The sequence below is a fragment of the Acipenser ruthenus genome, chromosome 38 (assembly GCF_902713425.1).
Source record: "Acipenser ruthenus chromosome 38, fAciRut3.2 maternal haplotype, whole genome shotgun sequence".
Classification (NCBI taxonomy): domain Eukaryota; kingdom Metazoa; phylum Chordata; class Actinopteri; order Acipenseriformes; family Acipenseridae; genus Acipenser; species Acipenser ruthenus.
In genome coordinates, this window is record NC_081226.1 from 7,899,758 (window position 1) to 7,914,907 (window position 15,150).

Below are 15,150 nucleotides of genomic sequence, written 5' to 3' on the forward strand. Positions count from 1 at the left end.
TGTGGACCAGGGACTCTTCAGATCTGATACAGCTGAAAACCTGCTCAATGTTTGGTATACTGTACATCTTGCTATGAGGGCCGGGCAGGAGCATCGTGATCTAAGAGTTGGAGTGAATAGTCAGCTTCAGTTGGGCAAGGACTCGTTTGGAGGTTTTTTAAAATACAAAGAAGATGTAACTAATACAAACAGAGGGGTCTACAGCATAGAAAACTGGAGTGCAAAGAAGTTACTGCACATGAGAACAGCCCTGACAGATGTGTGGTGCGGCTTCATTAAAATACACACAGATCTACAGTATGCGTGTTTGTTTTTTTAGTGTATAACGTGCTGTTAAATTCAATCAATGGTGTACAACCAGCCAGCTGGCATTAACCAATTGAGCAGATTATAACTGTGTAAACAAGATGGATTTGAGGCTTTTACAGAAATCCCAGTCTGAGAGCTGCATCTGCTACACGTCTGTATAATAAAGGAGTTGATGAACAGTTACTTTGTGAAACAACTGGACATAGATGGAATGCTGTGCGTGCACACAAAGGACCAGAGGACAAGAAGACAAGAGGACCAGAGGATGAGAGGACCAGAGGACCAGAGGACAAGAGGACCAGAGGACGAGAGGATGAGAGCATGAGAGGACAAGAGGACCAGAGGATGAGAGGACCAGAGGACAAGAGGACCAGAGGATGAGAGGACCAGAGGACAAGGGGACCAGAGGATGAGAGGACCAGAGGACAAGAGGACAAGAGGACAAGGGGACCAGAGGATGAGAGGACCAGAGGACAAGAGGACCAGAGGACAAGAGGACAAGAGAACGAGAGGACGAGAAGATCAGAGGAAAAGAGGACCAGAGGACAAGAGGATGAGAGGACAAGAGGACCAGAGGATAAGAGGACTAGAGGACGAGAGGACAAAATGATCAGAGGACCAGAGGACCAGAGGAAAAGAGGACCAGAGGACAAGAGGGCAAGGGGACAAGTGACGAGCAACAACATGAGCTTTCTGAAATACTGCAAAGAAAGAAACCTGTTTAAACTGTGTAAAGGTATAGGCTAATTGTTGAAATAATTGCTGCTTTATAAAATGGCATTTGCTTTTTTGTTGAATTGTTGTGACTGTGGTTTTGTTTATGAATCAACAGTTTTCTGTGGATTCGTGGTTCAAACTGTGGATTCGTTAATCAATCCTTCTGCCCCGCACTCCCCTTCTCTTCAGAGCCACACAGCCACTTTAGTTAGAAGACTCGTAGATTCAATCCACTGAAAGATCAAAGGGTGACGTCACAGAAATGTTTTAAAATGCAACTAAAAAACGGGACGTCATTCAGGGGACTCCAGAAGGCCGACGTTGATACATAGATTTTTTTAAACACACACAATACACCACACCCGACACGAGCATCGGTTTGATCTGCAGTCCGCACTGCATTCACATCACACTATCTGCCATGTGTGGCTGCAACAGAAGCCGCTGGGCAGTTTATGGAGATTACAAACATTATGAATTTAATGTAGGCTAGGTAGTTGTTATCTTAGTTTGATTTTATTCTCTATTAATTCAATTCTATTCATTGAAAAAAGACGAGAGAACCAGACCGTTATTTAAAACACAAATTGAACACATGTTGTTGTTCTTTATTGAAATGAATGTTCAGCTGTCATATTGTGTTGTGTATTACTCATTCAATCAAACCAAGTCTTGTAAGAATATCATTTAAGGCGTTTTTCAAGTCAAGTAAACTTATTTGTGTATAATAAACTACAATAGAGTCGCAGTCCTTTTTTTATTATTTATTATTTTCTCCCAATTTGGAATGGCCAATTATTTTTAGGCTCAGCTCACCACTACCACCCCTGCGCTGACTCGGCAGGGCGAAGATGAACGCACGCTGTCCTCCGAAGCGTGTGCCGTCAGCCGACCGCTTTTTTTCACACTGCGGACTCACCATGCAGCCACCCAAGAGCTACAGCATCGGAAGACAACGCAGGCGCCCGGCCAGACTACAGGGGTCGCTGGTGCGCGGTGAGCCGAGGACACCCTGGCCGACCTAACCCTCCCTCCCCCGGGCGACGCTCGGCCAATTGAGTGCCGTCCCCTGGGAGCTCCCGTCCTCGGTCGGCAAAGGAATAGCCTGGACTCGAACTCGCAACGTCGCAGTCCTTTTCTGCAGCCAGTGTTATCTTACTTTAAAGGCATGTAGCTGAAATCGTAAAGTAATTAAAAGTACAAACGTCCCTGGCAGCGGACTGTTTCTCACTGTTTCAGAGCAAAACATTGTATGATATGATTCTGAATCTGAATGTTTTTGTTGTGGCTCTCTGGTAAACTCAGCTCCAACAATAAAATGCACTTGATTATTGTCTCTCGTGTGGCTCTCTGGAGGACTGAATCCCACTGAAGACCCGGGACCCCCCTCCCCTTCCCCCGCTTCGGACCCTCACAGTCTCCACATGAGGCATGGGTTCAGCCGTGTCCCTGTGTGTCCCTGTCAACACCCACCTGTCCCCCGCTCCTCTTGTCCCACCCTGCTACGATCAGATGAGCCACCAGCTCCTCCTTGTACTTGTAGCTGATGTCCTTCACCATGTTAGCAGCAGAGCGGACCAGAGGCAGCCTGCCCATAGCGATGCTGCAATACAACAAACAGGAGTGTGTGTGTGAGTGACCAGAGGCAGCCTGTGTGTGTGTGAGTGACCAGAGGCAGCCTGTGTGTGTGTGTGACCAGAGGCAGCCTGTGTGTGTGTGAGTGACCAGAGGCAGCCTGTGTGTGTGAGTGACCAGAGGCAGCCTGTGTGTGTGAGTGACCAGAGGCAGCCTGTGTGTGTGTGAGTGACCAGAGGCAGCCTGTGTGTGTGAGTGACCAGAGGCAGCCTGTGTGTGTGAGTGACCAGAGGCAGCCTGTGTGTGTGAGTGACCAGAGGCAGCCTGTGTGTGTGAGTGACCAGAGGCAGCCTGCCCAGAGTGATGCTGCAATACAACAAACAGGAGTGTGTGTGTGAGTGACCGGAGGCAGCCTGTGTGTGTGTGTGTGTGTGTGCGTGTGTGTGTGTGTGCGTGTGTGTGTGTGTGTGTGTGTGTGTGCGTGTGTTGTGTGTACAGCAGCAGCAGTGTTCGAATTACACTTTGCCTCTTGAGGGTGGGGGGGGGTTGTATGCACTGTGCTGTGTACCTGTGCAGGTATGGCTGGTATGCACTGTGCTGTGTACCTGTGCAGGTGTAGCTGGTATGCACTGCGCTGTGTACCTGTGCAGGTGTGGCTGGTATGCACTGTGCTGTGTACCTGTGCAGGTGTGGCTGGTATGCACTGTGCTGTGTATCTGTGCAGGTATGGCTGGTATGCACTGTGCTGTGTACCTGTGCAGGTGTGGCTGGTATGCACTGTGCACTGCACCTGTGCAGGTGTGGCTGGTATGCACTGTGCTGTGTACCTGTGCAGGTGTGGCTGGTATGCACTGTGCACTGCACCTGTGCAGGTGTGGCTGGTATGCACTGTGCTGTGTACCTGTGCAGGTGTGGCTGGTATGCACTGTGCTGTGTACCTGTGCAGGTGTTGCTGGTATGCACTGTGCACTGCACCTGTGCAGGTGTGGCTGGTATGCACTGTGCTGTGTACCTGTGCAGGTGTGGCTGGTATGCACTGTGCACTGCACCTGTGCAGGTGTGGCGGGTATGCACTGTGCTGTGTACCTGTGCAGGTGTGGCTGGTATGCACTGTACACTGTACCTGTGCAGGTGTGGCTGGTATGCACTGTGCACTGTACCTGTGCAGGTGTGGCTGGTATGCACTGTGCACTGTACCTGTGCAGGTGTGGCTGGTATGCACTGTGCTGTGTACCTGTGCAGGTGTGGCTGGTATGCACTGTGCACTGTACCTGTGCAGGTGTTGCTGGTGTGCACTGTGCTGTGTACCTGTGCAGGTGTGGCTGGTATGCACTGTGCACTGTACCTGTGCAGGTGTGGCTGGTATGCACTGTGCACTGTACCTGTGCAGGTGTGGCTGGTATGCACTGTGCACTGTACCTGTGCAGGTGTGGCTGGTATGCACTGTGCACTGTACCTGTGCAGGTCGAGCTGGTAGTCCACGATGTCGGCTACAGCCTGTGCGTCGGCCGCGGAGCCCGAGAGCGCGCAGTACACGTTGTCATGGAGACGAGACAGCTTGTTCATCACGCGGTTCACCACCGACTGACTGGAGTGAAGAAAGAGAAGAAACAGACAAGCTGTCAGTCACTGAGCAAACAGACACACAGACACGGGGTCACTGAGGCATTCTCTTACTGTGAAACTCAATTTGTCATGTAAGTCTTTCTACCATTATAAAAGTTTACCGTGGTGAAAGCAAAGCAAAGTGTAGTAAAGTACAGTAAAGCACAGAGGTATACTCTATTAATATATATATATATATATATATATATATATATATTAATAGAGGTATACTCCACCACAGTAAATGCTTAGTGTTGTATAAGGTGGGGTTTTGTGATACAAGATCAACAGCAGCTACTTGTAGTCCACAATGCTTCTTGAATTATGAACGTTAAATGAATGTCACTTGCAGCTGCAGAATGCATGCTGAGCCCCGGTGCAATCTCATTGACATGTCGTCTTCCAGCAAAACAGACCCATTCTACAAAGACCCACATCTCAGGGCTGTCACAAGCATCGAGACTGTCACCTGCACATCTGAACATGTACAATAGCAGAGTTGTCCTGTTCATTTCTGTGTGAGGTCTATCTCAGGACATGGCCACAGTGCTATTTAACCCTGTTTATATTAGTTGTTATTTTAAATGACCTAATAGCCATTGCATGCACAACATTGGCATATTTCTTAATTATACCATGATGACCCCAGTGTGTCACATGATGCGTGTTACTCGACATGCTCACCCTGCGGACACACGCGAGTCGGACCCGATCACCACGCCTCCCTCAAATTCCACAGCCATGATAGTGGTCTGGAGAAGAAACACAAACACACATCACACAGCGAGCACTGACACAGCACTGACAGAGCACTGACACAGCACTGACAGAGCACTGACACAGCGAGCACTGACACAGCACTGACACAGCACTGACACAGCACAGACGCAGCACTGACACAGCACTGACACAGCGTGCACTGACACAGCACTGACACAGCGAGCACTGACACAGCACTGACACAGCACAGACACAGCACTGAGACAGCGAGCACTGACACAGCACTGACACAGCACAGACACAGCGAGCACTGACACAGCACTGACACAGCGAGCACTGACACAGCACTGACACAGCGAGCACTGACACAGCACAGACACAGCACTGAGACAGCGAGCACTGACACAGCACAGACACAGCACAGACACAGCGAGCACTGACACAGCACTGACACAGCGAGCACTGACACAGCACTGACACAGCGAGCACTGACACAGCAATGACATAGCACTGACACAGCACTGACACAGCGAGCACTGACACAGCACTGACACAGCGAGCACTGACACAGCAATGACATAGCACTGACACAGCACTGACACAGCGAGCACTGACACAGCACTGACACAGCGAGCACTGACACAGCAATGACATAGCACTGACACAGCACTGACACAGCGAGCACTGACACAGCACTGACACAGCACAGACACAGCACTGAGACAGCGAGCACTGACACAGCACTGACACAGGGAGCACTGACACAGCACTGACACAGCACTGACACAGCACAGACACAGCACAGACACAGCACTGAGACAGTGAGCACTGACACAGCACTGACACAGCACTGACACAGCACTGACACAGCGAGCACTATGTACTGGCCCTCCGTGCACCTGCCTGCTTCATGAAGAACGGACACAGAACTTCAATGCTCATTGACATTTGTTACATTTCCCTTCGTTTTTAATGACGTTCCCAATTATTCTGAGGGGTCCTGTTGCTTCTCAGATATTGATTTCCATTTTTTCTGGATCAGAATCTGATGCAGAATCTGTGCCTGTAGAATCCTAGATGCCAGCAGGAAGGTTTGATTCTGATTCAGAGAAAGTATTCACATTTAATACCAGAGGAGCAACACAACTCAGAGCCACTGTGAGTGATTACAAACATCATTGATATGTGAGAGAGAGGTGAACAAATGAACGAGCCACATGCACAATATGAATGAGTTTCCATAGCATTGCAAACACCTCATTGTGTCGTTGCGTCTCATTGGGTAACGTCTGAAACACCGGTTTATTTAAATAATGTCCATTCAAAGTCTGTTTTAAAGAAGCAAGCACCAGTCTGATACAGCTGTGTGACTATACCCACAGAAGACTATTCCTAAAGTTTTTTTGACTCCATTATTTAAGTTTTGGAGAAACACGCTTGTTAATATAAAAACTTTCAAACTGTTTTCCTCTCAATTTCTGTTTCATTATTACGGTGGATTTTTAGACTTTTGAAAATTGACACCCTGAGTGAATAAATGCAAAGTAAAAATGAAAATGTACAGCAATGTGCTTTTTTTAAAAACAGAAACTCGGAGTCGCGACGCCTCTCTGCAGGTGACGAGGTGACGCGTGTAAACAGCCGCGCCGGTCCGCGTCTCCCCGAACAGAACTCCCGCTTCAACACCACGAGCTCCGTGATACTGCTCACGGATCGAGGTCCCCTCACGCAGGCGCAATGACACGCACTGAACGTCTCGTTCAATGGGGTCCAGAATGCAAAAACGAAAGCATCCCTGCAAGAAGCACTGAAACTGAAAGCATTACACTCACTCGCGTTTCTCTTAAAGAATATGTCATTTTAACAAAACTGTCCATATTGCATTCTACACACACACACTATACTGCCCGCTCCGCCTTCCTTCTATTATTATTATTATTAATAATCACACTGAGTTATGCAGCAACAGGTACAGGAGTCGTGCCGACCCAGTGAGAACAAAGACAACATGTTAGCAAACAAATATGTCACTCACCCCGGTACTGACTTCACAGTTTAACCAGCTCGGTTCCGATGAAAGCGGCATTTTGAGATGATTAAATTCCTATTGTTTCCTTAACCACTTCAACTGAAACCCGCCTCCGATCCAGGACTGCAAGGTACTGTATTTTACAAAGGGAGGAATGCTGTAACTGTGAACTTCCTAGAAGTATGTGCGCTAGAGGGCGCTCTAATCCACTCGATGTGGAGTGCGCTGCTTCACTGAACTGCGCTCCAAAGAGACAGTTAACGGGGGTTCCCGAATTAAAACCTATTGAGACCAATTCTACCTGGCAACCAGTGACACGAACACAAAATTAAAATGCGATTTGTTAATGGACGAAATGTAATAAATTCCTCGCTGCCTCAGTTCAATGTGTTTGTATTGGTATGAAACCCCCTGAAAAGCCCAGCAAAGACTCCCTGTGAAGCGTGGCAGTGTACAGTATCACCTGACGGTAAACAAGGGTTGCATGATGTTAAACCACAGTTTAAACAGCATCATCAGTATTTAGGAATTTTGCTAAACTTCTGACATTGTATTTTTACTGATGTTAAACCACAGTTACAATGTAGTGCAGTCTAGCCTAGAGATCTGAAACTGCAGTTACAATGTAATTAATAAAGTCTAGTCTAGTGATCTCAAACTGTAGTTACAATGTAATTATAATACAGTCTAGTCTAGAGATCTCAAACTGCAGTTACAATGTAATTCAATGCAGGCTAGTGATCTCAAACTGCAGTTACAATGTAATTAATACAGTCTAGTCTAGTGATCTCAAACTGCAGTTACAATGTAATTCAATGCAGTCTAGTCTAGTGATCTCAAACTGCAGTTACAATGTAATTAATACAGTCTAGGCTAGAGATCTCAAACTGCAGTTACAATGTAATTCAATGCAGGCTAGTGATCTCAAACTGCAGTTACAATGTAATTAATACAGTAGTCTAGTGATCTCAAACTGCAGTTACAATGTAATTCAATGCAGTCTAGTCTAGTGATCTCAAACTGCAGTTACAATGTAATTATAATACAGTCTAGTGATCTCAAACTGCAGTTACAATGTAATTCAATGCAGTCTAGTGATCTCAAACTGCAGTTACAATGTAATTAATACAGGCTAGTCTAGTGATCTCAAACTGCAGTTACAATGTAATTCAATTCAGTCTAGTGATCTCAAACTGCAGTTACAATGTAATTATAATACAGTCTAGTCTAGTGATCTCAAACTGCAGTTACAGTGTAATTCAATTTAGTCTAGTGATCTCAAACTGCAGTTACAATGTAATTAATACAGGCTAGTCTAGTGATCTCAAACTGCAGTTACAATGTAATTCAATTCAGTCTAGTGATCTCAAACTGCAGTTACAATGTAATTATAATACAGTCTAGTGATCTCAAACTGCAGTTATAATGTAATTATAATACAGTATAGTCTAGTGATCTCAAACTGCAGTTACAATGTAATTCAATGCAGTCTAGTGATCTCAAACTGCAGTTACAATGTAATTAATACAGGCTAGTCTAGTGATCTCAAACTGCAGTTACAGTGTAATTCAATTTAGTCTAGTGATCTCAAACTGCAGTTACAATGTAATTATAATACAGGCTAGTCTAGTGATCTAAAACTGCAGTTACAAAGTAATAATAATATAGCTCAGAGAATGTAAACAACACTTTACAATTGCAGATTAATATCATTGCTCTTCGACTACAGCTTTGCAGGGAGCTGCAGTCTGCACTAAACACACCTCTGCGCTCCAGCGCGTTTTTATTACAGTGGCGCGAGCCTCTGCTGTAACGTGCCGCCTTTTCTCCTGTAATACAACGATTGCCTGACAGACTGCGAACTGGAATCAAAACCTGTGACAGAGCCGTCTTCATAGCAACAGATGACGCGGCACAAAGGTCGGCCTCCGATTGGCTGTTTGTGAAAACGGACAATTCTATTTTTTGTGAATATTTTAGTTCTTTTTAAGTGTTCTGAATAATGAAAAAAACACTACTAATAACAAATGCATACTGCTTATTTTTTGAACATTTGGACAATTGTAAGACTTGGAGTTCAGATTTCTGAGTGTAAAATAGCAACTTACTATTCCAACGTCATGGTGCTTCCAAGTTAAATGCGCAGCTTTCATGTATTTCAGCTGTGGATGTCTTCATACGTGTGCCTGTGTGTATGCAGGTGTAAGAATGCATGTGTCTCATCATCTAATACAAGCACCATTTATAGGCTGGGTTACCAGATCTTCAGAGTGAAAAACCAGGATGTTTATTTTCTTCAATTAAACTCTAAAGCAGTTAAAATACGTATATTATAACACACTCATAATTTAAAAATTAAACATACCACACCATACCACACCACACCACGCCACGCCACGCCACACACCACACTATACCACGCCACACCACACCACACCACACCACACCACACCACACCACACCACACCATAACACACCACGCCACGCCACGCCACGCCACACACCACACTATACCACGCCACACCACACCACACCACACCACACCACACCATACCACACCACACCATACCACACCACCACACCACCACACCACACCACACCACACCATACCACACCATACCACACCACCACACCACACCACACCACACCATACCACACCATACCACACCACCACACCACCACACCACACCACACCACACCATACCATACCACACTATACCACGCCACACCACACCACACCACAACACACCACACCACACCACACCACCACACCACACCACACCACACCATACCACACCATACCACACCACCACACCACACCACACCACCCCACCCCACACCATACCACACCACACCACACCACACCACACCACACCACACCACCCCACACCATACCACACCACACCACACCACAACACACCACACCACACCACAACACACCACACCACACCACAACACACCACACCATACCATACCACACCATACCATATCAAGAAGGAATCTATGAAAAAGACCTAGGAGTTTATGTTGACTCGGAAATGTCTTCATCTAGACAATGTGGGGAAGCTATAAAAAAGGCCAACAAGATGCTCGGATATATTGTGAAAAGTGTTGAATTTAAATCAAGGGAAGTAATGTTAAAACTTTACAAAGCATTAGTAAGACCTCACCTAGAATATTGTGTTCAGGTCTGGTCACCTCGTTACAAAAAGGATATTGCTGCTCTAGAAAGAGTGCAAAGAAGCGCAACCAGAATTATCCCGGGTTTAAAAGGCATGTCATATGCAGACAGGCTAAAAGAATTGAATCTATTCAGTCTTGAACAAAGAAGACTACGCGGGAATCTGATTCAAGCATTCAAAATTCTAAAAGGTATAGACAATGTCAACCCAGGGGACTTCTTTGACCTGAAAAAAGAAACAAGGAACAGGGGTCACAAATGGAGATTAGATAAAGGGGCATTCAGAACAGAAAATAGGAGGCACTTTTTTACACAGAGAATTGTGAGGGTCTGGAAACAACTCCCCAGTAATGTTGTTGAAGCTGACACCCTGGGATCCTTCAAGAAGCTGAATCCAAAGGAAAACGGTGAATTAGGGCTATCAAAGCCGTTTACTGCTGAGCCTCATTAACACACTTTTTCTGAAAAAAAAATGCCCTGGGGTAGGACTGTGGCTGGGGCTGGAGCTTGGGCAGGGCATGGTTGGTGCTGAAGCTGGTGCTGGGACTGGGGCAGGGCTGGGGCAGCGCTGGGGCTGGGGTTGGGGCAGGGCTGAGGCTGGGGCAAGGGCTTTGCAGTGCTGGTGCTGGTGCTGGGACAGGGCTGGGACAGCACTGGGGCTGGGGCTGGGGCAGGGCTGAGGCTGGGGCTTGGGCTGGGGCAAGGGCTGGAATACTGCTGGTGCTGGTGCTGAGGCAGGGCTGAGGCTGGGGCAGGGCTAGAGTGGTGGCTGTGGCTGGGGCAGGACTCAGGCAGGGCTGATACTGGGGCTGGGGCTGGTGCTGGTGCTGGAGCTGGGGCAGGGCTGGGGTTGGTGCTGGGGCTGGGGCTGGGGCAATCCTGGGGCTAGGGCTAGGGCTGGGGCTGGGACTGGGGCTGGGGCTGGGGCTGGGGCAAACCTGGGGCTAGTGCTGGGGCTGGGACTGGGGCTGGGGCTTGGGCTGGGGCTGGGGTTGGGACAGGGCTAGGGTTGGGGCTGGGGCTGCTGCAGTGTTACTCTGTGAGGTGTGAGTGATAGATGGTAAGCTGTCGATGCTGTAGTGTTACTCTGTGAGGTGTGAGTGATAGATGATAAGCTGTCGATGCTGTAGTGTTACTCTGTGAGGTGTGAGTGATAGATGGTAAGCTGTCAATGCTGTAGTGTTACTCTGTGAGGTGTGAGTGATAGATGATAAGCTGTCGATGCTGTAGTGTTACTCTGTGAGGTGTGAGTGATAGATGGTAAGGTGTCGATGCTGTAGTGTTACTCTGTGAGGTGTGAGTGATAGATGGTAAGCTGTCGATGCTGTAGTGTTACTCTGTGAGGTGTGAGTGATAGATGGTAAGCTGTCGATGCTGTAGTGTTACTCTGTGAGGTGTGAGTGATAGATGATAAGCTGTCGATGCTGTAGTGTTACTCTGTGAGGTGTGAGTGATAGATGGTAAGCTGTCGATGCTGTAGTGTTACTCTGTGAGGTGTGAGTGATAGATGGTAAGCTGTCCATGCTGTAGTGTTACTCTGTGAGGTGTCAGTGATAGATGGTAAGCTGTCGATGCTGCAGTGTTACTCTGTGAGGTGTGAGTGATAGATGGTAAGCTGTCGATGCTGTAGTGTTACTCTGTGAGGTGTGTGAGTGATAGATGGTAAGTTGTCGATGCTGCAGTGTTACTCTGTGAGGTGTGAGTGATAGATGGTCAGCTGTCGATGCTGTAGTGTTACTCTGTGAGGTGTGAGTGATAGATGGTAAGTTGTCGATGCTGTAGTGTTACTCTGTGAGGTGTGTGAGTGATAGATGGTAAGTTGTCGATGCTGCAGTGTTACTCTGTGAGGTGTGAGTGATAGATGGTAAGGTGTCGATGCTGCAGTGTTACTCTGTGAGGTGTGAGTGATAGATGGTAAGCTGTCGATGCTGTAGTGTTACTCTGTGAGGTGTGAGTGATAGATGGTAAGCTGTCGATGCTGTAGTGTTACTCTGTGAGGTGTGAGTGATAGATGGTAAGGTGTCGATGCTGCAGTGTTACTCTGTGAGGTGTGAGTGATAGATGGTAAGCTGTCGATGCTGTAGTGTTACTCTGTGAGGTGTGAGTGATAGATGGTAAGCTGTCGATGCTGTAGTGTTACTCTGTGAGGTGTGAGTGATAGATGGTAAGCTGTCGATGCTGTAGTGTTACTCTGTGAGGTGTGAGTGATAGATGGTAAGGTGTCCATGCTGTAGTGTTACTCTGTGAGGTGTGAGTGATAGATGGTAAGCTGTCGATGCTGTAGTGTTACTCTGTGAGGTGTGAGTGATAGATGGTAAGGTGTCCATGCTGTAGTGTTACTCTGTGAGGTGTGAGTGATAGATGGTAAGCTGTCCATGCTGCAGTGTTACTCTGTGAGGTGTGAGTGATAGATGGTAAGCTGTCGATGCTGTAGTGTTACTCTGTGAGGTGTGTGAGTGATAGATGGTAAGCTGTCGATGCTGCAGTGTTACTCTGTGAGGTGTGAGTGATAGATGGTAAGCTGTCGATGCTGCAGTGTTACTCTGTGAGGTGTGAGTGATAGATGGTAAGCTGTCGATGCTGTAGTGTTACTCTGTGAGGTGTGAGTGATAGATGGTAAGCTGTCGATGCTGCAGTGTTACTCTGTGAGGTGTGAGTGATAGATGGTAAGCTGTCGATGCTGCAGTGTTACTCTGTGAGGTGTGAGTGATAGATGGTAAGCTGTCGATGCTGTAGTGTTACTCTGTGAGGTGTGAGTGATAGATGGTAAGCTGTCGATGCTGTAGTGTTACTCTGTGAGGTGTGAGTGATAGATGGTAAGCTGTCCATGCTGCAGTGTTACTCTGTGAGGTGTGAGTGATAGATGGTAAGCTGTCGATGCTGCAGTGTTACTCTGTGAGGTGTGAGTGATAGATGGTAAGCTGTCGATGCTGCAGTGTTACTCTGTGAGGTGTGAGTGATAGATGGTAAGCTGTCGATGCTGCAGTGTTACTCTGTGAGGTGTGAGTGATAGATGGTAAGCTGTCGATGCTGCAGTGTTACTCTGTGAGGTGTGAGTGATAGATGGTAAGCTGTCGATGCTGTAGTGTTACTCTGTGAGGTGTGTGAGTGATAGATGGTAAGCTGTCGATGCTGTAGTGTTACTCTGTGAGGTGTGAGTGATAGATGGTAAGCTGTCAATGCTGTAGTGTTACTCTGTGAGGTGTGAGTGATAGATGGTAAGCTGTCAATGCTGTAGTGTTACTCTGTGAGGTGTGAGTGATAGATGATAAGCTGTCGATGCTGTAGTGTTACTCTGTGAGGTGTGAGTGATAGATGATAAGCTGTCGATGCTGTAGTGTTACTCTGTGAGGTGTGAGTGATAGATGGTAAGCTGTCGATGCTGTAGTGTTACTCTGTGAGGTGTGAGTGATAGATGGTAAGCTGTAGATGCTGTAGTGTTACTCTGTGAGGTGTGAGTGATAGATGGTAAGCTGTCGATGCTGTAGTGTTACTCTGTGAGGTGTGAGTGATAGATGGTAAGCTGTCGATGCTGTAGTGTTACTCTGTGAGGTGTGAGTGATAGATGGTAAGCTGTAGATGCTGTAGTGTTACTCTGTGAGGTGTGAGTGATAGATGTCAAGCTGTCGATGCTGCAGTGTTACTCTGTGAGGTGTGAGTGATAGATGGTAAGCTGTCGATGCTGTAGTGTTACTCTGTGAGGTGTGAGTGATAGATGGTCAGCTGTCGATGCTGTAGTGTTACTCTGTGAGGTGTGAGTGATAGATGGTAAGCTGTCGATGCTGCAGTGTTACTCTGTCTGTGAGGTGTGTGAGTGATAGATGGTAAGCTGTCCATGCTGTAGTGTTACTCTGTGAGGTGTGAGTGATAGATGGTAAGCTGTCGATGCTGTAGTGTTACTCTGTCAGGTGTGAGTGATAGATGGTAAGCTGTTGATGCTGCAGTGTTACTCTGTGAGGTATGTGAGTGATAGATGGTAAGCTGTCGATGCTGTAGTGTTACTCTGTGAGGTGTGAGTGATAGATGGTAAGCTGTCCATGCTGTAGTGTTACTCTGTGAGGTGTGAGTGATAGATGGTAAGCTATCGATGCTGCAGTGTTAATCTGTGAGGTGTGAGTGATAGATGGTAAGCTGTCGATGCTGTAGTGTTACTCTCTAAGGTGTGAGTGATAGATGGTAAGCTGTCGATGCTGTAGTGTTACTCTCTAAGGTGTGAGTGATAGATGGTAAGCTGTAGATGCTGTAGTGTTACTCTGTGAGGTGTGAGTGATAGATGGTAAGCTGTCCATGCTGTAGTGTTACTCTGTGAGGTGTGAGTGATAGATGGTAAGCTGTCGATGCTGTAGTGTTACTCTGTGAGGTGTGAGTGATAGATGATAAGCTGTCGATGCTGTAGTGTTACTCTGTGAGGTGTGAGTGATAGATGGTAAGCTGTCCATGCTGTAGTGTTACTCTGTGAGGTGTGAGTGATAGATGATAAGCTGTCGATGCTGTAGTGTTACTCTGTGAGGTGTGAGTGATAGATGGTAAGCTGTCGATGCTGCAGTGTTACTCTGTGAGGTGTGAGTGATAGATGGTAAGCTGTCGATGCTGTAGTGTTACTCTGTGAGGTGTGAGTGATAGATGGTAAGCTGTCGATGCTGTAGTGTTACTCTGTGAGGTGAGAGTGATAGATGGTAAGCTGTCGATGCTGCAGTGTTACTCTGTGAGGTGTGAGTGATAGATGGTAAGCTGTCGATGCTGTAGTGTTACTCTGTGAGGTGTGAGTGATAGATGGTAAGCTGTCGATGCTGTAGTGTTACTCTGTGAGGTGTGAGTGATAGATGGTAAGCTGTCGATGCTGTAGTGTTACTCTGTGAGGTGTGAGTGATAGATGGTAAGCTGTCGATGCTGTAGTGTTACTCTGTGAGGTGTGAGTGATAGATGATAAGCTGTCGATGCTGTAGTGTTACTCTGTCTGTGAGGTGTGAGTGATAGATGGTAAGCTGTCGATGCTGTAGTGTTACTCTGTGAG

At 47.0% G+C, this 15,150-nt stretch overlaps 1 protein-coding gene across 2 annotated transcripts in view; it reads right to left on the reverse strand.

The window, feature by feature from the left end:
• The window catches only part of LOC117433952 (proteasome subunit beta type-9-like), a 12,561-nt gene extending 3,764 nt beyond the window's left edge, over positions 1–8,797 (reverse strand). The window contains exons 1-5 of one of the 2 annotated variants that reach the window (XM_059009005.1): positions 8,719–8,797; positions 6,962–7,088; positions 4,891–4,958; positions 4,058–4,189; positions 2,500–2,629 (exon numbers count right to left, since the gene is read on the reverse strand). In XM_059009005.1, coding sequence (XP_058864988.1) covers positions 2,500–2,629; positions 4,058–4,189; positions 4,891–4,958; positions 6,962–7,012 — 381 coding nt within the window. In that variant the 5' untranslated portion in view covers positions 7,013–7,088; positions 8,719–8,797. Of the gene's footprint in view, positions 1–2,499; positions 2,630–4,057; positions 4,190–4,890; positions 4,959–6,961; positions 7,208–8,718 lie in introns of those variants that run through there. The other variant, XM_059009004.1, reaches the window with a different exon arrangement.
• Positions 8,798–15,150: the final 6,353 nt, after the last annotated feature.